Genomic DNA, 25,110 nt, shown 5'->3' on the forward strand with positions numbered 1-25,110 from the left:
AAGGTGACAGCTTTTTACAAAACTTTTATTTTGAAGGGGTAATTGCCAACTTCCTGTTGATTTTAACTGAAAGATGCCAATCGTCAAAATGTAGGTCTAAGTGAGACCTACATTGAGGTTTTTGTTTCATGTCTGTCCGACATTCCTACCAGAAGTTACAAGCAGTTTGATCTGTTTCCTCTTCCTAGGAGCAGTTTTTTCTGTGTTTTATTCAAAAATTGCAATAGAGTGCAATTTTGAGTTTTAAGGTTTGTTTTTTTCACTACATCGAATTTTTTGCCAGTCCTGATGTGTGTGCCAAGTTTGGTGAGTTTTGAAGCATTTTAAGGGGGTCAAATTTCAGTTCAAAGAGGCAAAAATTGACTTTATTGCGAAAATTGTGCTCTAGCGCCCCCTAGGAATACAACACAGACAAACTGCTCCTAGGAAGAAAACAAAGACAAAACTGCTTGTAACTTCCGGTAGGAATGTCAGAGAGACATGAAACAAAAACCACTATGTAGGTCTGACTTAGACCTACATTTGAATAATTAACATACTTCGGACCCTAAATAAAATTAAACGGTGGGCCAGAGTTTGACACCCATGCTTTAAAGTGTGTCCAAAAAGACATATAAGCCACCCCCATTCTGCTGAGTGTGAGCATGGTCCTAGTGCCCGCCGTCACCATATTTGTTTTAGTGGGGGACCTTTGAAGAGACGACGACGATGATGACGAGTCTTTCCTCAGTCCTCTTTAATCCCTTAATTGGCGCGCCGGAAGTGGTTGTGGCGACTTGTAAACACTTTGAACGTCATTCCGCATGATAAAAGTCTAAAGGCGACAGATGCCGAGTCAGCGCGGTTGGTACTTACCCGCACCGATGGCCTCCAGGTTGTCTCTGCCCGAGGCGGACCTCTCCTGCACCATCTGCCAGGACATCTTCACGGACCCGGTGGTCCTCAAGTGCAGCCACAGCTTCTGCAGCCCCTGCCTCAAGCAGCACTGGGCCCTCCAGACCGAGCTCAGGTCGTGTCCGTTGTGCCGCAGCCCGTCGTGGGACGACCCGGTGCCCTCCCTGACCATCAAGAACCTGTGCGAGTCCTTCATCCAGGAGGACGGCGTCGACGAGGACGGCGACGGCGACGGCGAGCTGTCCTGCGGGCCCAAGGAAATGTGCCTTCTTCACCGGGAGGAGCTCAAGCTCTTCTGCCTCGTCGACCAGGAGCCCATTTGTGTGGTCTGCTCCAAGTCCAAAAGACACAAACAGCACGACTGCTGTCCTGTCAGCGAGGCCATTGAGGACGTTAAGGTAGGGCATGGCTGTCAAACTCTGGCCCGCGGGACAAATTTGGCCCCTGAGGTGATATCAAATTAAGATTAGAGCTGGGGTGGTGCCGCTGTAACAACGCATTTGCCAACCCTCACGATTTACCCAAGAGACTCTCGAATTTCACTGCCCCTCCCGAAAATCTCCCGGGGCAACAATTCTTCCGAATTTCTCCCAATTTCCACCCGGACAACAATATTGGGGGCGTGCCTTTAGCGTCCGCTTTTCCGCCAAACAAACAACGTGCCGGCCCAGTCACATAATATCTGCGGCTTTAACACACACGAATGAATGAAACGCATACTTGGTCAACAGCCATACAGGTCACACTGAGGGTGGCCGTATAAACGACTTTAACACTGTTACAAATATGCGCCACACTGTGAAGCCACACCAAACAAGAATGACAAACACATTTCGGGAGAACATCTGCACCGTAACACACGTAATACCCAGAGTCCCTTGCAGCACAAAATCTTCCTGGACGCCACAATATACACCCCCGCTACCACCAAACCCCCCCCCCCCCCCCCCCCAATTTTTATCTAAATTTTATTTGATATGCCATTGATATTTTTCAATTATTGTTGATAGGTTGATTGGCAACACTAAATTGGCCTTAGTGTGTGAATGTTGTCTATCTGTGTTGGCCCTGTGATGAGGTGGCGACTTGTCCAGGGTGTACCCTGCCTTCCGCCCGAATGCAGCTGAGGTTGGCTCCAGCGACCCCAGAAGAGACAAGCGGTGGGAAACGGATGGATGGATGATTTGAAACTCGACTTTGCATGTCACTATAACATGGGTGTCAAACTCTGGCCCGCGGGACTAATTTGGCCCCTGAGGTAATATCAAATTAAGATTAGAGCTGGGGTGGTGCCGCTGTAACAACGCATTTGCCAACCCTCACGATTTACCCAAAAGACTCTCGAATTTCACTGCCCCCCCTCGAAAATCTCCCGGGGCAACAATTCTTCCGAATTTCTCCCAATTTCCACCCGGACAACAATATTGGGGGCGTGCCTTTAGCGTCCTGTCTAACCTGTCGTCACGTCCGCTTTTCCGCCAAACAAACAACGTGCCGGCCCAGTCACATAACATCTGCGGCTTTTAACACACACAAATGAATGAAAGCATACTTGGTCAACAGCCATACAGGTCACACTGAGGGTGGCCTCATAAACGACTTTAACACTGTTACAAATATGCGCCACACTGTGAAGCCACACCAAACAAGAATGACAAACACATTTCGGGAGAACATCTGCACCGTAACACACGTAATACCCAGAGTCCCTTGCAGCACAAAATCTTCCTGGACGCCACAATATACACCCCCGCTACCACCAAACCCCCCCCCCCCCCCCCCCAATTTTTATCTAAATTTTATTTGATATGCCATTGATATTTTTCAATTATTGTTGATAGGTTGATTGGCAACACTAAATTGGCCTTAGTGTGTGAATGTTGTCTATCTGTGTTGGCCCTGTGATGAGGTGGCGACTTGTCCAGGGTGTACCCTGCCTTCCGCCCGAATGCAGCTGAGGTTGGCTCCAGCGACCCCAGAAGAGACAAGCGGTGGGAAACGGATGGATGGATGATTTGAAACTCGACTTTGCATGTCACTATAACATGGGTGTCAAACTCTGGCCCGCGGGACTAATTTGGCCCCTGAGGTAATATCAAATTAAGATTAGAGCTGGGGTGGTGCCGCTGTAACAACGCATTTGCCAACCCTCACGATTTACCCAAAAGACTCTCGAATTTCACTGCCCCCCCTCGAAAATCTCCCGGGGCAACAATTCTTCCGAATTTCTCCCAATTTCCACCCGGACAACAATATTGGGGGCGTGCCTTTAGCGTCCTGTCTAACCTGTCGTCACGTCCGCTTTTCCGCCAAACAAACAACGTGCCGGCCCAGTCACATAACATCTGCGGCTTTTAACACACACAAATGAATGAAAGCATACTTGGTCAACAGCCATACAGGTCACACTGAGGGTGGCCTCATAAACGACTTTAACACTGTTACAAATATGCGCCACACTGTGAAGCCACACCAAACAAGAATGACAAACACGTTCCGGGAGAACATCTGCACCGTAACACACGTAATACCCAGAACCCCTTGCAGCACTAAATCTTCCTGGACGCCACAATATACACCCCCGCTACCACCAAACCCCCCCCCCCAATTTTTATTTAAATTGTATTTGATATGCCGTTGATATTTTTCAATTATCATTGATAGGTGGATTGGCAACACTAAATTGGCCCTAATGTGTGTATGTGAGTGTTTTCTATCTGTGTTGGCCCTGTGATGAGGTGGCGACTTGTCCAGGGTGTACCCTGCCTTCCGCCCGAATACAGCTGAGGTTGGCTCCAGCGACCCCAGAAGGGACAAGCGGTGGTAAACGGATGGATGGATGATTTGAAACTCGACTTTGCATGTCACTATAACATGGGTGTCAAACTCTGGCCCGCGGGCCAAATTTCATTTGGCCCCTGAGGTAATATCAAATTAACATTAGAGCTGGCCCGCCGGTTTTATATGGGGGGGTGCCGCTGTAACAACGCATTTGCCAACCCTCACGATTTACCCAAGAGACTCTCGAATTTCACTGCCCCTCCCGGGGCAACAATTCTTCCAAATTTCTCCCAATTTCCACCCGGACAACAATATTGGGGGCGTGCCTTTAGCGTCCTCTATAACCTGTCGGCACGTCCGCTTTTCCGCCAAACAAACAACGTGCCGGCCCAGTCACATAACATCTGCGGCTTTAACACACACGAATGAATGAAACGCATACTTGGTCAACAGCCATACAGGTCACACTGAGGGTGGCCGTATAAACGACTTTAACACTGTTACAAATATGCGCCACACTGTGAAGCAACACCAAACAAGAATGACAAACACGTTCCGGGAGAACATCTGCACCGTAACACACGTAATACCCAGAGTCCCTTGCAGCACAAAATCTTCCTGGACGCCACAATATACACCCCCGCTACCACCAAACCCCCCCCCAATTTTTATCTAAATTTTATTTGATATGCCATTGATATTTTCAATTATTGTTGATAGGTTGATTGGCAACACTAAATTGGCCCTAGTGTGTGAATGTTGTCTATCTGTGTTGGCCCTGTGATGAGGTGGCGACTTGTCCAGGGTGTACCCTGCCTTCCGCCCGAATACAGCTGAGGTTGGCTCCAGCGACCCCAGAAGGGACAAGCGGTGGGAAACGGATGGATGGATGATTTGAAACTCGACTTTGCATGTCACTATAACATGGGTGTCAAACTCTGGCCCGCGGGCCAAATTTCATGTGGCCCCTGAGGTAATATCAAATTAACATTAGAGCTGGCCCGCCGGTTTTATATGGGGGGGTGCCGCTGTAACAACGCATTTGCCAACCCTCACGATTTACCCAAGAGACTCTCGAATTTCACTGCCCCTCCCGGGGCAACAATTCTTCCGAATTTCTCCCAATTTCCACCCGGACAACAATATTGGGGGCGTGCCTTTAGCGTCCTGTATAACCTGTCGTCACGTCCGCTTTTCCGCCAAACAAACAACGTGCCGGCCCAGTCACATAACATCTGCGGCTTTAACACACACGAATGAATGAAATGCATACTTGGTCAACAGCCATACAGGTCACACTGAGGGTGGCCGTATAAACGACTTTAACACTGTTACAAATATGCGCCACACTCTGAAGCAACACCAAACAAGAATGACAAACACGTTCCGGAAGAACATCTGCACCGTAACACACGTAATACCCAGAACCCCTTGCAGCACTAAATCTTCCTGGACGCCACAATATACACCCCCGCTACCACCAAACCCGCCCCCCCCCCCCCCCAATTTCTATTTAAATTGTATTTGATATGCCGTTGATATTTTTCAATTATTATTGATAGGTGGATTGGCAACACTAAATTGGCCCTAATGTGTGAATGTGAGTGTTGTCTATCTGTGTTGGCCCTGTGATGAGGTGGCGACTTGTCCAGGGTGTACCCTGCCTTCCGCCCGAATACAGCTGAGGTTGGCTCCAGCGACCCCAGAAGGGACAAGCGGTGGGAAACGGATGGATGGATGATTTGAAACTCGACTTTGCATGTCACTATAACATGGGTGTCAAACTCTGGCCCGCGGGCCAAATTTGGCCCCTGAGGTAATATCAAATTAAGATTAGAGCTGGCCCGCCGGGTTTATATGGGGGGGTGCCGCTGTAACAACGCATTTGCCAACCCTCACGATTTACCCAAGAGACTCTCGAATTTCACTGCCCCTCCCGGGGCAACAATTCTTCCGAATTTCTCCCAATTTCCACCCGGACAACAATATTGGGGGCGTGCCTTTAGCGTCCTCTATAACCTGTCGTCACGTCCGCTTTTCCGCCAAACAAACAACGTGCCGGCCCAGTCACATAACATCTGCGGCTTTAACACACACAAATGAATGCAAGGCATACTTGGTCAACAGCCATACAGGTCACACTGAGGGTGGCCGTATAAACGACTTTAACACTGTTACAAATATGCGCCACACTGTGAAGCCACACCAAACAAGAATGACAAACACATTTCGGGAGAACATCTGCACCGTAACACACGTAATACCCAGAACCCCTTGCAGCACTAAATCTTCCTGGACGCCACAATATACACCCCCGCTACCACCAACCCCCCCCCCCCCCCCGCCCCCCCCAATTTTTATTTAAATTGTATTTGATATGCCATTGATATTTTTCAATTATTATTGATAGGTTGATTGGCAACACTAAATTGGCCCTAATGTGTGAATGTGAGTGTTGTCTATCTGTGTTGGCCCTGTGATGAGGTGGCGACTTGTCCAGGGTGTACCCTGCCTTCCGCCCGAATACAGCTGAGGTTGGCTCCAGCGACCCCAGAAGGGACAAGCGGTGGAAAACGGATGGATGGATGATTTGAAACTCGACTTTGCATGTCACTATAAAGTTATATAAGCCTTGCTTGTTCAATATTTAATGCAAAACTTGTTTGGATCCTTATTAAAAGGTTAATTTGTTCAACCTTGACCCTCGGCTTTGTTCCGTTAGAAATATTGGCCCACTCTCTATTTGAGTTTGACACCCCTGAGGTAGGGCGTTACAGTATTAGAGTAGTCAGTGTGCAGCTTGGAAAGTGACTGCCAACATGCATAGGGGTTTTCTGAACAACTGGCGGCACATGGGTGAGTACACCTCTCCATCACCTTTACCTTCCTTTTCACCATTAAAAAATACTTATTAGAATCCATTAGGGCTGCGAATCTTTGCGTATCTCACGATTCGCTTCAATATTAAATTCTTGGGCTCGCGATTCGATTATAAAATCGTTTTTTTTCTTGATTCAACGCGATTTCTCGATTCAAAAACGATATTTTTCCCAATCAAAAGCATTCTGTATTCATTCACTACATAGAAATTCCGCAGGATCTACCCCAGTCTGCTGACATGCTAGCACAGTCTTTTTCAAACTTTTTCGAGCCAAGGCACATTTTTTGCGTTGAAAAAATCCGGAGACACCCCACCAGCAGAACTGATGAAATAAAAAATCTCAGTTGACAGTAAAACGTCGTCGTCGCTATTGTTGGATACGACTTTAAACCATAACCAAGCATTATAGGTCTTGTCCCAAAGTAGGTGTACTGTCACCACCTGTCACATTTTTAGTTTTCCTGTGTGTAGTGTTTTAGTTCTTGTCTCGGCTCCTATTTTGCTGGCTTTTTCTCTTTTTTTGGTATTTTCCTGGAGCAGTTTCATGTCTTCCTGTGAGCGATATTTCCCGCATTTACTTAGTTTTAGCAATCAAGAATATTTCAGTCGTATTTATCCTTCTTTGTGGGGACATTGTAAAGTTGGGATGTACATTGTGGACGCCGCCTTTGCTCCACAGGAAGTCTTTGCTGTCGTCCAGCATTCAATTTTTGTTTACTTCGTAGCCAGTTCAGTTTTAGTTTCGTTCTGCATAGCCTTCCCTAAGCTTCAATGCCTTTTCTTAAGGGGTACTCGTATTTTGTTGATTTTCGGTTTAGGCATTAAACAATTGTTTACCTTCACACTGCCCACACTTCCCGTCATCTACAAAGCAATTTGCTACCGACTGCCACCTACTGATATGGAAGAGTATTGCACGGTCACTGCCGAGCTCTCGACAGCACGACACTCAACAACAACACATCTTTTGCAGACTATAATTACTGGTTTTCATCAAATATTTTTAACCCAAATAGGTGAAAACACATCATCTCCCACGGCACACTTAGTTGAAAAACACTGAGCAGAGTAGTAGATTTTTTTTTTTTTAAAGCTTTTATAATTGTAAAGGACAATGTTTTATCAACTGATTGCAATAATGTAAATTTGTTTTAACTATTAAACGAACCAAAAATATGACTTATTTTATCTTTGTGAAAACATTGGACACAGTGTGTTGTCCAGCTTATGAGATGCCATGCAAGTGTAAGCCACTGTGACACTATTGTTCTTTTTTATTATTTTTATAAATGTCTAATGATAATGTCAATGAGGGATTTGTAATCACTGCTATGCTGAAATTATAACTAATATTGATACTGTTGTTGATAATATTCATTTTTGTTTCACTATATTTGGTTTGTTCTGTGTGGTGTTTGTGTCTCCTCTCAATTGCTCTGTTTATTGCAGTTCTGAGTGTTGCTGGGTCAGGTTCGGTTTTGGAATTAGATTGCATTGTTATGGTATTGCTGTGTATTGGTTTGTTGGATTGATTTCAATCAATCAATCAATCAATCAATGTTTACTTATATAGCCCTAAATCACTAGTGTCTCAAAGGGCTGCACAAACCACCACGACATCCTCGGTAGGCCCACATAAGGGCAAGGAAAACTCACACCCAGTGGGACGTCGGTGACAATAATGACTATGAGAACCTTGGAGAGGAGGAAAGCAATGGATGTCGAGCGGGTCTAACATGATACTGTGAAAGTTCAATCCACAATGGATCCAACACAGTCGCGAGAGTCCAGTCCAAAGCGGATCCAACACAGCAGCGAGAGTCCCGTTCACAGCGGAGCCAGCAGGAAACCATCCCAAGCGGAGGCGGATCAGCATCGCAGAGATGTCCCCAGCCGATACACAGGCAAGCAGTACATGGCCACCGGATCGGACCGGACCCCCTCCACAAGGGAGAGTGGGACATAGAAGAAAAAGAAAAGAAACGGCAGATCAACTGGTCTAAAAAGGGAGTCTATTTAAAGGCTAGAGTATACAAATGAGTTTTAAGGTGAGACTTAAATGCTTCTACTGATTTAAAAAAAAAAAAAAAATTAGATTAAAAAAAAATAATCGATTTAAAAAAAAAAAAAGAGAATCGATTCTGAATCGCAAAACGTGAGAATCGCGATTCAAATTTGAATTGACTTTTTTCCCACAACCCTAGAATCCATGTTTGAACCACAGCTCCCTGCCGACTCCAGACTATGTTGCTTGACTGTAGGCAAGACATTGTACTCCTACTTACGCATCCATCCATTTTCTACCGCTTATTACCTTCGGGCTCGCGGGGGGCGCTGTAGCCTATCTCAGCTACAATCGGACGGAAGGCAGAGTACACCCTGGACAAGTCGCAACCTCATCGCAGGGCATACTTATCACATTTGTGACAATAATGGCGTGATTTTGACACATTTTTCATTAACTATTACTCAGACTATAATATATCATATTTTACTTTCTATTATATTTTCCCTTAAAGGGGAACTGCACTTTTTTGGGGAATGTTGTCTATCATTCACAATCAATCAATCAATGTTTACTTATATAGCCCTAAATCACTAGTGTCTCAAAGGGCTGCACAAACCACTACGACATCCTCGGTAGGCCCACATAAGGGCAAGGAAAACTCACACCCAGTGGGACGTCGGTGACAATAATGACTATGAGAAACCTTGGAGAGAACCGCATATGTGGGCAACATAGTAAAAGCATGTGCAGAAAATGCGCACGTCATAGTCACCTCCAGTGTTGCTTTGTGTGCAAGTTCTTAAATTAAATTTAACTTATCTGAACAATATCCAGTGTAGTGGTATTTTAATGAACTGGAACCCATTGTGTTGTGGGGCCCTATTGTAGTGGATCACACCTGAGACGTCATAAATTAATCAAATCTTTAATGGACATGTAAAAGTAAACAATGTGATAAATAACAATATACAACAATCAAACTAGGGGTCTAGACATCTGGTCAGGACACTCCTCACTGTTTTGCCTTCACCTTCATTGTCCATTCGTTTTTGGTGACTTTATGTACTCTGGACCTAGACGTTGAGTCCGTGACATACATCAATCAATCAATCAATGTTTACTTATATAGCCCTAAATCACTAGTGTCTCAAAGGGCTGCACAAACCACTACGATATAAGGGCAAGGAAAACTCACACCCAGTGGGACGTCGGTGACAATGATGACTATGAGATGGCGGACAATAACTGATACAGTCTGCTTTGCCAGTCCAAATGCATTGGATGTTTTCCGTAGTCTTCATTCGACTGCCAGGTAACACAAAGCACACGCTACATTTTTTTATCCCATCCATGCTAGCCCGCATTCTCGTTGTCTCCACTTCGACATATGGACAAAGTTTTTCGGGAAGTAGAACCACAGTTGACCGGGTCATTCGAAAGTTCTCTTGCCGTCTGAGATGTGTTGTATCCGAAATACCGTATTTCCTTGAATTGCCGCCGGGTATAAAGTATGCGCCTGCCTAGAATTACTGCCGGGTCAAACTCGTTTCACAAAATAATTAGCGCATGCTTAGCATTACCGCCGGCTCAGGATTAACGCCGGGTCAAACTCGTTTCGCAAAATATTATTTTTGTTAGCTCATGCCTAGAACTTCCGGCGGGTCAAACTCGTCACGTCACGAGTGACACTTCACCTGTCATCATTTTCAAAATGGAGGAGGCTGATTTGAAATCGCATAAAGGGAAGAAGATTAAGAGCTATTCAGTAGGATTTTAGCTCTAAGCTATTGAATATGCTAAAAAGAACAGTAAGCAGCTATGTTTAAGTCTCACCTTAAAACTCATCTGTATACTCTAGCCTTTAAATAGACCTCCTTTTTAGACCAGTTGATCTGCCGCTTCTTTTCTTTCTCCTATGTCCCCCCCTCCCTTGTGGAGGGGGTCCGGTCCGATGACCATGGATGAAGTACTGACTGTCCAGAGTCGAGACCCAGGATGGACCGCTCCTCGGGACCCAGGATGGACCGCTCGCCTGTATCGGTTGGGGACATCTCTACGCTGCTGATCCGCTTGAGATGGTTTCCTGTGGACGGGACTCTCGCTGCTGTCTTGGAGCCACTATGGATTGAACTTTCACAGTATCATGTTAGACCCGCTCGACATCCATTGCTTTCGGTCCCCTAGAGGGGGGCGGGGGGGGTTGCCCACATCTGAGGTCCTCTCCAAGGTTTCTCATAGTCAGCATTGTCACTGGCGTCCCACTGGATGTGAATTCTCCCTGCCCACTGGGTGTGAGTTTTCCTTGCCCTTTTGTGGGTTCTTCCGAGGATGTTGTAGTCGTAATGATTTGTGCAGTCCTTTGAGACATTTGTGATTTGGGGCTATATAAATAAACATTGATTGATTGATTGATTTTATTAGCATACCATAGCTGCGTGTGTCAAATATGAGTCATTAAATGACTCCCACCTCCTGGTGGTAGAGGGCGCTAGTGATCCTTCTTGCGACTACTCTTAATTTTTTGTGGCTCTGTACAGATTAGTTATTTGTATTTTTGGTCCAGTATGGCTTTTTTCAACATTGCACGGTAAAATGGCCTTGGAAGAGCTACGGTTCATTGAGGCTAACATTGATTTCCGACATACACTGTGGCATTGTAAAGCATGCCTGATTGTCAGACATCAACAGCTGCATGTTGACAGTAAATGTATGCTGCTATGTAAGCTTCACACTGACTACTCTAAAAGTATACCCAAGCTGAATTTATTTTCTATGGTCCTTTGACGAAATAGAAAAAAAAATTGTCGGCCTCACATTTTTTGGGGATTATTTCTTCTCTTCAGGCCAGACTGAAGGCAGAACTATGTTCTCTGAAGCAGAGGAAGGACACCTTGGAGAAAACCAAGGGAAGCTTTGAGGACGCCAAGGCACACATTCAGGTGGCGACACCACCCCAAAGCCCCCAGCCCCACCACCCCCAACCCTTGACGCCTCTTCCTGTCCTTCCAGGTCCAGGCTCAGTACGTGCGCAAGTGCACCCGTGACGAGTTCGACCGCCTGCGCAGGTTCCTCCGGGCCGAGGAAGACGCCCGCATGGTGATGCTGCAGAAGGAGGTGGAGGAGAAGGCTCGGGCCATGACGCAGAAGATCAACAAGGCCAACACCAGCCTGGAGTCTGCGTGCGTGTCCATAAAAGCTCTGGAGGACAGGCTGGCTATGACTGGCATCGCCGTCTTTCAGGTGAGGAAGCCTGAGGCTCAGAGCAACTTTGCAAAAGCTCACGAAGAAAGGGAGACTGTGCTTTGACGGGGTAACTTGGTTCAGGGTTGGAGCTAGCCATCGACCACTAACTGCTGCTGCAAACCCTTAGTCCTGGGTTGATAACACATTTTGCTTGTCGATGTATTGACCTCCAAATTATTGCAGATAAACGATATTATTGTCAACATTATTTTGACACCAAATTAAGTACTGAGATAATGGATGGATAGTACTTTATTGATTCCTTCAGGAGAGTTCCCTCAGGAAAATTACAATTCCAGCAGCAGTGTACAGAATTGAGATCGAATTTAAAAAGTAAATAATGGGGGTATACGTGAAAATAAAATACAAAATATAACAAGAATAAAAATATAACAGTAAAAATAAGAACATAACAAGAGAAACTAGGCAGTAGTGACCATGTTATGAAAATGAATTGCACATTTTTGAACACAAAAATAATAATGCAAGTATGCAATTTCAACTGCTCTGCTCTCTTATATTTTAAAGCAGTGGTTCTCAACCTTTTTTCAGTGATGTACCCCCCCCAGTAAACATTTTTTTAATTCAAGTACCCCCTAATCAGAGCAAAGCATTTTGGTTGAAAAAAAGATAAAGAAGTAAAACACAGCACTATGTCATCAGTTTCTGATTTATTAAATTGTAGAACAGTGCTAAATATTGCTCATTTGGAGTGAGTGGTCTTTCTTGAACTATTTGGAAAAAAAGATACTGATATACAAATAACTAAAAACTTGTTGAAAAATAAATAAGTCATTCAATTATAAATAAGGATTTCTCCACATAGAAGTAATCATCAACTTAAAGTGACCTCTTTGGGGATTGTAATAGAAATCCATCTGGATTCATCAACTTCATTCTAAACATTTTTTCACTAATAAAGAAATCTTTACCATCAATATTTATGGAACATGTCCACAAAAAAATCTAGCTGTCAACACTGAATATTGCATTGTTGCATTTCTTTTCACAGTTTATAAACTTACATTCATATTTTGTTGACGTATTATTCAATAACTCAATAATAAACTATTCATTCGTTCAATAATCATATTTATAAATAATTTTTTTAATTGTTGCTATTTTTAGAATATTTTTTAAAAATCTCACGTACCCTCGGCATACCTTCAAGTACCCCCATTTGAGAACCACTGTTTTAAAGGCCTACTGAAATGAGATGTTCTTATTTAAACGGGGATATCAGGTCCATTCTATGTGTCATACTTGATTATTTCGCGATATTGCCATATTTTTGCGGAAAGGATTTAGTAGAGAACATCCACGATAAAGTTCGCAACTTTTGGTCGCTAATAAAAAAGCCTTGCCTGTACCGGAAGTAGCAGACGATGTGCGCGTGACGTCACAGGTTGTGGAGCTCCTCACATCCTCACATTGTTTACAATCATGGCCACCAGCAGCGAGAGCGATTCGGACCGAGAAAGCGACGATTTCCCCATTAATTTGAGCGAGGATGAAAGATTTGTGGATGAGGATAGTGAGAGTGAAGGACTAGAAATAAAAAAAAAAAAAGACGAGGGCAGTGGGAGCGATTCAGATGTTATTAGACACATTTACTAGGATAATTCTGGAAAATCCCTGATCTGCTTATTGTGTTACTAGTGTTTTAGTGAGATTATATGGTCGTACCTAAAAGTCGGAAGGGTGTGGCGACCGCCAGTGTCTCTGAGGGGAAACCACGTTTCTCGACGAGGCGAAGCGAAGGCAGCCGTTGGAGGCGGGCTGAGCTTTTTTTCCCCCTCCTCCACGGTGGAAGCCTCCCACGTTCGGGGGCGGCCGGTCGGAGGAGGCAAGAGAGTCCGCAGCTGCCTCTTTGACAGGTGCACGAGGAATGACGCAAGCTCCGCTCATGTCTACGGTAAGAGCCGACTTATTACCACAATTTTCTCACCGAAACCTGCCGATGGGGAACCATGTTCGCTTGACCGCTCTGTTCCATAGTAAAGCTTCACGTCATCTTTCGGGAATGTAAGTGAAGTGAATTATATTTATATAGCGCTTTTCTCTATTGACTCAACGCGCTTTACATATTGAAACCCAATATATAAGTTACATTTAAACCAGTGTGGGTGGCACTGGGAGCAGGTGGGTAAAGTGTCTTGACCAACGACACAACGGCATTGACTAGGATGGCGGAAGTGGGAATCGAACCTGCAACCCCCGTTGCTGGCACGGCCGCTCTACCAACCGAGCTATACTGCCCCGAATGTAAACAAGGAAACACCGGATGTGTTTGTGTTGCTACAGCCGGCTGCAATACACCGCTTTCCACCTACATCTTTCTTCTTTGACGTCTCCATTATTAGTTGAACAAATTGCAAAAGAGTCCGCAACAAGATTTCATCATTGATATATAAACTATCAGACTGCGTGGTCGGTAGTAGTGGCTTTCAGTAGGCCTTTAAAAGTAAAAATAAATAATGGAATAATGGGGGTGTACATGGAAATTAAATACAAAATATAACAAAAAGAATAAAAAGCAACAGTAAGAATAAAAATATAACGGTAAAAATAAGAATATAACAAGAGAAACTAGGCAGTAGTGACCATGTTATGAAAATGTATTGCAAATTATTGCACACAATAATAATACTGCAAGTATGCAATTTCAACTGCTCTCCCCTCTTATATTTTAAGTTTAAGTTAAAAGTACCAATGATTGTCACACAAACACGAGGTGTGGTGAAATTTGTCCTCTGCATTTGACCCATCCCCTTGATCACCCCCTTTGAGGTGAGGGGAGCAGTGAGCAGCAGCGTTGACCACGCCCGGGAATCATTTCGGGTGATTTAAGCCCCAATTCCAACCCTTGATGCTGAGTGCCAAGCAGGGAGGTAAAAGGTCCCATTTTTTGGCTCTTTGGTATGACTCGGCCGGGGTTTGAACTCACGACCTACTGATCTCGGGTCGGACACTAACCACTAGTCCACTGAGTAGGTGTAACAGTTTAACAGTGCAAGGTTAACGGTATTATTGGAATGCAAATGTCTAAATATCCAAGTTAATAACTGTTAACAAATCTTTGCATTTGATTAAAAATCACAACCTAAAGCAATAAAATAGGTTGTGTTTCTGTTGAGGGTTTGGGTGACACCCGAATATACACAACCAAAACAATAAATACAATGGCTAAATAAAGTTATTGTGACCGAAATTATAGAGGTTATCTTTATTATCGTGGTATTGTTTTCGTGTTAGCATTAAAGCTAGCTAGAAAAGCTAGCTCTAGAACAAGAGTCAGCAACCCGAAACTCTTTAGTGGCTCCCTGGACCTCTTTTGTTTGAATATGTTTTTGTTGGAAGATAACATGACATAAAACTTCTTAATTGTTAGAAATTCCACTGTTTAAGTCAGGGGTGTCCAAAGTGCGGCCCGGGGGCCATTTGCGGCCCGCAGTTAATCGCTTACCAGCCCGCCACACATTCTGCAAAAATTGCAAAATTGCTAGTATTGCAAAAATAAAAATAAAACATTTTTAAAAAGTGGAATGAGATGAAATGGAAATGAGAAAAAGTGGCAATGTTGACACAAAGGCAGTTTTTTATTTCCTTTTGTCTTTATTTTCTTTTTTTTCCATTGCTCAAAAAAAAAAAAAAAGGACAAAAAAATCTGTTATAATAAATTATTACTTGAAAATTATCACTTTGAAATGTTTTATGTGGAAAAAATATTGCATATGTTGTGTGGTTGCCATATAAAAATATCAAAGTTTTGACAAAAGAGCACAAAACAAACAAAATAATAGTTTGAACTTAAAATCGACAGATACATCGGAAGTTGATCTTGAAATTTAAGTGTTAAAATATTGAAATTTAAATGTTAAAGGAAAAAAACAACTAATAAAAATGTATCACTTTATGAGTGGGGAACTTTTCGGATCTCAAATATATTTAGTAGGATTTTATTTAACTTTTCACTGTGATTACTCAAAAATATAAATAATTAACATCAATGGTGTCCTGCATTATTGATCTTTGAGGGATTTAATTGCTAAATAAAAGGAACTCTCCTGAGGGAATCAATAAAATACTATTTATCCATGGAAATACTGCATATTTCAGTTTTACTATAAAAAACAAATTTGTCTTTGACAGAAAAGGCATAAAACCGTATTTGTTTTACTTTATATCAACCTCAAGTTAATATAGAGATTTACTGTAAGCATTAAATAAAAAAAATAAATAATTTTCCTTATTTTTAACATTTTAGTGACTGAGACCCTCTATGCTGCCCAGGAGCCCTAAGGATTAAAAAAAAAATATCCATATATTTTGTTATGGTTTGAAAATGAAAAATATCAAAATGGCCCCCGCATGCTTACATTTTTCCGTGTGCGTCCCTCTGTGGAAAAAGTTTGGACACCCCTGGTTTAAGTTATACAGGCTTCACTGATGAGAGTATTTGGCACGCACCGTTTTGTCCTCATTTCAGCGATCTTTGAACTCAAAGTTGTTGACATGTACAACTTTCTCCGATGTTGCCACATTTGTCTCATTTTGTCCACCAAACGTTGTATGCTGTGTTTGAATGCACAAAGGTGATCTTTGTTGATTTTATCAATTTGCTGTAGTGCTAATCAGGCATATTTGGTCAATCCATGATTGCAAGCTAATCGATGCTAACATGCTATTTAGGCTAGCTGTATGTACATATTGCATCATCATGCCTCGTTTGTAGGTATTTTTGAGCTCATTTGATTTCCTTTACTGATGTCCTCTGTGTGTTTGATTTATATTTGCATGTCTCATGACACATTATCTGGATGTAATATTGGCCGCATTTCTGATACTTGTTTGTGTGCCATGTTGTTCCAGACCACAGCAAACATTACCCATCTTGCACAGATTGGAACAAACCTTAGAAGAAGATAGTCTGTCATTTCCTTAAACTTGGACACACACATCTGTACCTTTTGGCCATTCTGAGCCTGTAAATTCCAGAAGTTATCTCATCCTGTCTCAGCTACAATCGGGCGGAAGGCGGGGTACACCCTGGACAAGTCGCCATCTCATCGCAGGGCCAACACAGATAGGCCGTAGAAAATGGATGGATGGATCTCATCCTGTGAGAAGCCTCCATTTTACTAATGTTTTCAAATATTGCAAAAATGTGTAGAATCAAAATTAAAATACCACATTTCTGTCAAGGAAGATTTGCGTCAGAAGTAATATAGACACTTACATCATGTGTTGCCTTCATTATAACACTTAATGAGGCTTTTAATTTGTTGCGGCTCCAGACAGATTTTGTTGTTGTTGTATTTTTGGTCCGATATGGCTTTTTCAACATTTTTCGTTGCCGATCCTTGCGTTACAAGATCTGTCATTTTATCAACGTGTGGTTATCAAACACGGTTTTTCGGGAGATTTACAGCGGTTCTCCTTACCAGGGATCATGAGCATGTATCTGTGTCTCGTGCAGCTCATAACAGCACATGAACACGGCCATTATCGGCACTGCAAAACTTAACGCAAACTTGCCAACCTTGAGACCTCCGATTTCGGGAGGTGGGGGTGGGCGTGGTCGGGGGTGAGGAGGAGGCGTGGTTGGGGGTGTGTTTTGGGCGGGGGGGCGTGGTTAAGAGGGGACGAGTATAAATCACCAACTGGAGTATTTCATATGTATGTATATATGTATGAAATACTTGACTTAATGAATTCTAGCTATATATATATTTATTTTGTTATATATATATAAATAAAAGAAATAGTTGAATTTCAGACGGCACATATCAAATACACAGTAATAAAAACACAGTTGTTCTACTTACTGTACTGTGCTTGCTGGTTATTAAAAAAAACAACAACACTTACCTTTCACTATTTGAGTAACCTTTGTTCTGCCATTTGCGTGCCGTACTGGCGAGAGTCACTTGCCGTCAGGTGAACAACTTTACGTGGGTAGGCGTGGTCGGGGTGGGGAGGAGGCGTGGTTGGGGGCGTGTTTTGGGCCGGGGCGTGGTTATGAGGGGACAAGTATAATTCACCAACTCGAGTGGGCGTGGTCGGGGGTGGGGAGGAGGTGTGGTTAAGAGGGGACAAGTATAATTCACCAACTCGAGTATTTCATTCATATATATATATATATATATATATATATATATATATATATATATATCCATCCATCCATCTTCCGCTTATCCGAGGTCGGGTCGCGGGGGCAACAGCCTAAGCAGGGAAACCCAGACTTCCCTCTCCCCAGCCACTTTGTCTAGCTCTTCCCGGGGGATCCCGAGGCGTTCCCAGGCCAGCCGGGAGACATAGTCTTCCCAACGTGTCCTGGGTCTTCCCCGTGGCCTCCTACCGGTTGGACGTGCCCTAAACACCTCCCTAGGGAGGCGTTCGGGTGGCATCCTGACCAGATGCCGGAACCACCTCATCTGGCTCCTCTCGATGTGGAGGAGCAGCGGCTTTACTTTGAGTTCCTCCCGGATGGCAGAGCTTCTCACCCTATCTCTAAGGGAGAGACCCGCCACACGGCGGAGGAAACTCATTTGGGCCGCTTGTACCCGTGATCTTATCCTTTCGGTCATGACCCTAAGCTCATGACCATAGGTGAGGATGGGAACGTAGATCGACCGGTAAATTGAGAGCTTTGCCTTCCGGCTCAGCTCCTTCTTCACCACAACGGATCGGTACAACGTCCGCATTACTGAATACGCCGCACCGATCCGCCTGTCGATCTCACGATCCACTCTTCCCTCACTCGTGAACAAGACTCCTAGGTACTTGAACTCCTCCACTTGGGGCAGGGTCTCCTCCCCAACCCGGAGATGGCATTCCACCCTTTTCCGGGCGAGAACCATGGACTCGGACTTGGAGGTGCTGATTCTCATTCCGGTCGCTTCACACTCAGCTGCGAACCGATCCAGTGAGAGCTGAAGATCCCGGTCAGATGAAGCCGTCAGGACCACATCATCTGCAAAAAGCAGAGACCTAATCCTGCGGTTACCAAACCGGAACCCCTCAACGCCTTGACTGCGCCTAGAAATTCTGTCCATAAAAGTTATGAACAGAATGGGTGACAAAGGACAGCCTTGGCGGAGTCCAACCCTCACTGGAAATGTGTTCGACTTACTGCCGGCAATGCGGACCAAGTTCTGACACTGATCATACAGGGAGCGGACTGCCACAATCAGACAGTCCGGTACCCCATACTCTCTGAGCACTCCCCACAGGACTTCCCGAGGGACACGGTCGAATGCCTTCTCCAAGTCCACAAAGCACATGTAGACTGGTTGGGCAAACTCCCATGCACCCTCAAGAACCCTGCCGAGAGTATAGAGCTGGTCCACAGTTCCACGACCAGGACGAAAACCACACTGTTCCTCCTGAATCCGAGGTTCGACTATCCGACGTAGCCTCCTCTCCAGTACACCTGAATAAACCTTACCGGGAAAGCTGAAGAGTGTGATCCCACGATAGTTGGAACACACCCTCCGGTCCCCCTTCTTAAAGAGAGGAACCACCACCCCGGTCTGCCACTCCAGAGATACCGCCCCCGATGTCCACGCGATGCTGCAGAGTCTTGTCAACCAAGACAGCCCCACAGCATCCAGAGCCTTAAGGAACTCGGGCGGGTCTCGTCCACCCCCGGGGCCTTGCCACCGAGGAGCTTTTTAACTACCTCAGCGATTTCAGCCCCAGAAATAGGAGAGTCCACCACAGATTCCCCAGGCACTGCTTCCTCATAGGAAGACGTGTTGGTGGGATTGAGGAGGTCTTCGAAGTATTCCTTCCACCTATCCACAACATCCGCAGTTGAGGTCAGCAGAACACCATCCGCACCATACACGGTGTTGATAGTGCACTGCTTCCCCTTCCTGAGGCGGCGGACGGTGGTCCAGAATCGCTTCGAAGCCGTCCGGAAGTCGTTTTCCATGGCTTCCCCGAACTCCTCCCATGTCCGAGTTTTTGCCTCCGCGACCGCTGACGCTGCACACCGCTTGGCCTGTCGGTACCTGTCCACTGCCTCCGGAGTCCTATGAGCCAAAAGGACCCGATAGGACTCCCTCTTCAGCTTGACGGCATCCCTCACTGCTGGTGTCCACCAAGGGGTTTTAGGATTGCCGCCCCGACAGGCACCAACTACCTTGCGGCCACAGCTCCGATCTGCCGCCTCGACAATAGAGGCGCGGAACATGGTCCACTCGGACTCAATGTCCAGCACCTCCCTCGTGACATGTTCAAAGTTCTTCTGTATATATATATATATATATATATATATGTATATGTGTGTGTATATGTGTGTGTGTATATATATATATATATATATATATATATATATATATATATATATATATATATATATATATATATATGTATATGTGTGTGTATATATATATGTGTATATATATATGTGTGTGTATATATATATGTGTATATATATATGTGTATGTATATATATGTATATATATACATATATATATGGATATATATGTATGAAATACTTGACTTTCAATTAATTCAAGCTATATATATTTATTTTATTCTATATATAAATAAAATAAATAGTTGAATTTAAGACGGCACCTATCAAATACACAGTAATAAAAACACAGTTCTACTAACTGTACTGTGCTTGCTGGTTATTAAAAAAAAACAAAAAAAAACTTACCTTTCACTATTTGAGTAACCTTTGTTCTGCCATTTGCGTGCCGTACTGGCAAGTGTCACTTGCCGTCAGGTGCACAACACCACGTAAATCGTTGGCCAATCAAAAAGCAAACCCATAACGCTATAGCCAACATTCACCAGGAGATGGCAACAGACAACATAGAATCATTCTATGTTGTCTGTAACTTCCTCGTTCTTCTGCTTCGTCTCCTTGTGTGTGCAGTTTTTTTATTAACACTCCGTAGATGTTGTAACGTGATTGGGCAGGCAAGCTGTTTATATAACAGGAAAGCGGAAGTGAAAACAGGCTGTCCCCACTCATGTCCGCATGGAGCTGGAGGGGGCGTGAATTTCGGGATATTTCCAGGAGAAAATTTCTTCCGGGAGGTTTTCGGGAGAGGCGCTGAATTTCGGGAGTCTCCCGGAAAATCCGGGAGGGTTGGCAAGTATGACTCAACAAGTCCGTTTTCATTTATCGTTCGGTTACTTCATTTATTGGAATATCGGCCCAGCTCTACAAAGCCGTCGGGCCTGATGTTCCAAACGTCAACAAACATGTCCATGCTAGCTTGTGACGCCTCGCTAACACCACACTCTTGGATTTTTCAGAAAGAAAACCGCTCAATGCCAGCAACAGCCTGGTAAATATGGCTCTTGGTCTCCTGGCTCCTTCACTGTCTCAAAGCCGTCATTCTTTTCTTCTTTTTTTTTTTCTGCCATCCTCAGTGATGTCAGCCTGGTTGACAAGCAGGCGCCGCCGGTGACGGGGGGACTCATCGACGAGGCCAAATACTTGGGCTCGCTGAGCTTCCACGTGTGGGAAAAGATGCGACACATCGTCAAATACAGTGAGTGTTTTCTGGGGGTTTTTAACGTACTAACAAAAAAGTCAGCTGTAAAAAAGGATGTACTCTTTAGCGCCCGTGGTCCTGGACCCTAACACGGCCGCCCCCTGGCTCGTCCTCTCCCACGACCTGACCAGCGTCAGCGACAGCGACAAGCGCCAGATGCTGCCCGACACCCCGGAGAGATTCGACCCCGACACTGTGGTGCTGGGCCGCCAGGGCTTCACGTCGGGAAAACACGTGTGGGACGTCAACGTGGGCGCCAACATTGCTTGGGTGGTGGGCGTGGCTAAGGAGTCGGTCAAGCGTAAGCAGAAGGAGGCGCCGGTGCTGAAGAACGGCTACCTGACGCTCTACTTCTACCAGCAGATGTACATAGCGGGCACGTCCCCCTTGACCAAACTCTCGCTGAAGAAAAACCTGCGCAAGATCCGCGTGCAGCTGGACTACGACAACGGGTGCGTGTCCTTCTTCGACGGCCATAACAAAGCCCACATCTACACCTTCCACTTTGTCCCCACAGAGAGGCTGTACCCTTACTTCTGGGTGGGCTGTCAGCGCTGCCCCATCAAGCTGGAGCCTGTTGAAGTCTTAGTGAAAGTCATTGTCGACACTTTTTGAGTACCTAGCTCAATTTGCCTTGTTTCAAGGTCTTAAGTCAGTGGTTCTTAACCTGGGTTCGATCGAAACCTAGGGGTTCGGTGAGTCAGCCTCAAGGGTTCGGCGGAGGTCGAAACATACCCGACACATCGTGTAAATACAAACTTCTCCCTATCTGTGTATTACGGATACGACAACAGCTGACTGATTTGCAGGTGTGTAATTTGTTGTGAGTTTATGCACTGTGTTGGTTTTGTTGTTTGAACAAGGTGATTTGTGTACCAGTAAAAAAAAACATGGTAACACTGAAGTATGGGGAACATATTCACCATTATTTAGTTGCTTATTGACATGCAAATTAGTAACATATCATCAAGTACTTATTAATCCCTATTTGGCATGGCCTTATTATAACCCTGACCCTAACCTTAACCAAATAACTTTAAATTAAGTCTTTATTACTTAAAATATGGGGTCGGGAACATTTTTGGCTGAGAGAGCCAAGAAGCCAAATATTTTCAAATGTATTTCTGAAAGAGCCATATAATATTTTTTGTGATAACATTGTTATTCTGAAGCTAACTGTGGAGGGGGGCGTGGCCTGCGGGCCTTCAGCGAAGCGGGGTGTTGCCAGGATCAGCCTCGAAATCAGCGACAGGTGCGTAGATGGCCCATCCGGGCCTTGTTATCTAATCACCTGCCGCTCGGTTATAAGCAGCAGCCAGGAGGAGAGACGGGGTTGGAGCTGGAGCCAAAGCACAAGCGAGGACGAAAGACAAAAAGACAATTGCTGGAAAGCAACTGAGAGACTTATTGAAAAATAAAACAAAATTGTAACCCTGAAACAGGCTCTCATGTCGGTGCTTGGTGGTCTGAAGAACTCCCAGGAGGGCAAGCCCCACACTAACCAATAGTAAATAAATAACTTCCTACCATTAACGCAACTTCTTGAACAGGTGCGGTAGGCAACGGATGGATGGATTAAAAATGCTTGAGAATGTTTTATATTTTGAACATTATTTTTAACACAGTGATTACAAGTGGGATCATTCATTACTTATCGTGTTAAGCAATGTCAGCTCAGATTTATCCAAGAGCCAGATGCAGTCATCAAAAGAGCCACATCTGGCTCTAGAGCCATAGGTTTCCTACCTCTGCCCTTGGGTCCAAATAACTCTAAATTGCTCTTGATCTGTGGTCTGGATTATGTTTTTGTTAGATTTTTGGACTCTTTTAGTTCCTGTTTGCGCTCCCTTGTTTTGCTTGGTTACCATGTCGACTTATGATCATTCTGTCATGACGGAGGGGTCGCAGCTTACTCAGTGGTTTGTTCTCCCGGGATGCAAACGGACTATTCTGGACAAAGTTTGCGGGTAGGAACATATTTATTAACTCGATAAATCTTTGCAGGGCATGAGGTAAACCATAGGTGTCAAACTCTGGCCCGCCGTGTAATTTCATTTGGCCCTTGAGGCAATATCAAATTAACATAGCTGGCCCGCCGCTGTAACACCACATTCACCGCTAATACTCACACTCGTCAACCCTCCCAATTTTCCCGGGAGACTCCCGAAGTTCAGTGACCCTTCCGAATTTCCACCCGGACAATAATATTGGGGGCAGGCCGTAAAAGCACTGCTTTAGGCGTTCTCTACATGTCGCCACGTCCGATTTTCTTACATAAAAACAGCGTGCCGGCCCACTCACATAATATATGCGGCTCATACACACAAGTGTATGCAAGGCATACTTGGTCAACAGCCATACAGGTCACACTGAGGGTGGCCGTGTAAACAAGGTTAACACTGTTACAAATATGCGCCACACTGTGAACCCACACCAAACAAGAATGACAAACACATTCCGGGAGAACATCTGCACCGTAACACAACATAAACCCATCACAACAAATACCCAGAATCCCTTGCATCACTAACTCTTCCGGGACGCTACAATATACACCCCCACTACCACCAAACCCCGCCCCAACTCAAACCCGCCGCCGAAAAAAGGCATTAAATTTGTGTTTTTATTTAATTTGATATGACATTGATATTTTTTATTATTTGAAACTGGATTTTGCATGTCACTATAAAGTTATATAAGCCTTGCTTGGTCAATATTCAATGCAAAACTTGTTTGGGTCCCTATTAAAGGGTTAGTTTGTTCAACCGTGGCCCACGGCTTTGTTCAGTTTTAAATTTTGGCCCGCTCTGTATTTGAGTTTGACACCCCTGAGGTAAACAAACAAACTATGGCGTGGAACAAACACAAAACTGTGGCATGAAACATACAAACATAAACTATGGCTTCGAACAAACACGAAACTGTGGCAAGAAATAAACTAGACTTACGTGGCCACGGCATGAATCGAGCAACACAAACTGTGGTATCGCATGAAAACAAGCAATGACGCCATGCCGACTGACAGGCAAAGACAGGCTTAAATAAGGGTCTTGATTAGAAACAGGTGTGTGGTCCGAACACCAGAGGCAGGTGAAAATCATAAGTCGGCATGGTAACCAAACAAAACAAGGGAGCTCAAACAGGAACTAAGAGTCCAAAAAATAAAAACATGATCCAGACCACAGATCATGACAAAATTCTTTGTTGCTTAGAATATTTTCCCTTTACTAAAGTGTTACCAAAAACATAACTTTGTCTTGAATTTGAAAAAAAAAAAAAAAAAATTTATTTTTACCTAAAGGGTTCGGTGAATGCGCATATGAACCTGGTGGGGTTCGGTACCTCCAACAAGGTTAAGAACCACTGTCTTAAGTACTTCTTACAAGTTTCAGTTCAAGACTTTTACTATTATATCATTAACTGCACGTTACTGATGCACCTACAAAAACTGACTGTTGGGAGTATTGATTGAAAACATTAATACTCGACTTTGTATTTAAATTTATATAAAAAAAGATTCAACTGTTTTTGTATTTAAATTCATATAAAATTCTACTATTATATACAAAAATGTAATATTTATATTTTGATGTATTTGTAGTAAGTATAAAATGAAGTCAATTATAAAAGTATTGCAAAGTGCCAGTTTGATCAAATATATGGATTGTTTTTAAATGCACTTATTTTGGAATTGTGCCTATTGTTACACAATCCTTATGAGGCACAAGCATCCATCCATCCATCCATCCATCTTCTACCGCTTATTCCCTTTTGGGGTC

At 44.2% G+C, this 25,110-nt stretch overlaps 1 protein-coding gene across 1 annotated transcript; it reads left to right on the top strand.

Moving 5' to 3' along the window:
* Positions 1 to 671: 671 nt before the first annotated feature.
* On the top strand, positions 672 to 22,235 carry LOC133559987 (zinc-binding protein A33-like). The gene is made up of 6 exons (XM_061912006.1): positions 672 to 1,292; positions 11,408 to 11,503; positions 11,574 to 11,804; positions 21,090 to 21,121; positions 21,207 to 21,328; positions 21,399 to 22,235. The coding sequence occupies exons 1-6, from the start codon at positions 828 to 830 to the stop codon at positions 21,944 to 21,946; spliced, it is 1,494 nt and encodes a 497-aa protein (XP_061767990.1). The 5' UTR covers positions 672 to 827; the 3' UTR covers positions 21,947 to 22,235.
* The last annotated feature ends 2,875 nt before the right edge of the window (positions 22,236 to 25,110 follow it).

Source organism: Nerophis ophidion, linkage group LG10 (assembly GCF_033978795.1).
Source record: "Nerophis ophidion isolate RoL-2023_Sa linkage group LG10, RoL_Noph_v1.0, whole genome shotgun sequence".
Taxonomy (NCBI): Eukaryota; Metazoa; Chordata; class Actinopteri; order Syngnathiformes; family Syngnathidae; genus Nerophis; species Nerophis ophidion.

Excerpts from the sequence above, each read along its gene's own strand:
- LOC133559987 (XM_061912006.1), top strand. The coding sequence starts at position 828 with ATGCCGAGTCAGCGCGGTTGGTACTTACCCGCACCGATGGCCTCCAGG. Across the intron at positions 11,504-11,573 it reads ACGCCAAGGCACACATTCAG|GTCCAGGCTCAGTACGTGCG; the intron begins GTGGCGACACCA and ends CTGTCCTTCCAG. Across the intron at positions 21,329-21,398 it reads GCGACACATCGTCAAATACA|CGCCCGTGGTCCTGGACCCT; the intron begins GTGAGTGTTTTC and ends TGTACTCTTTAG.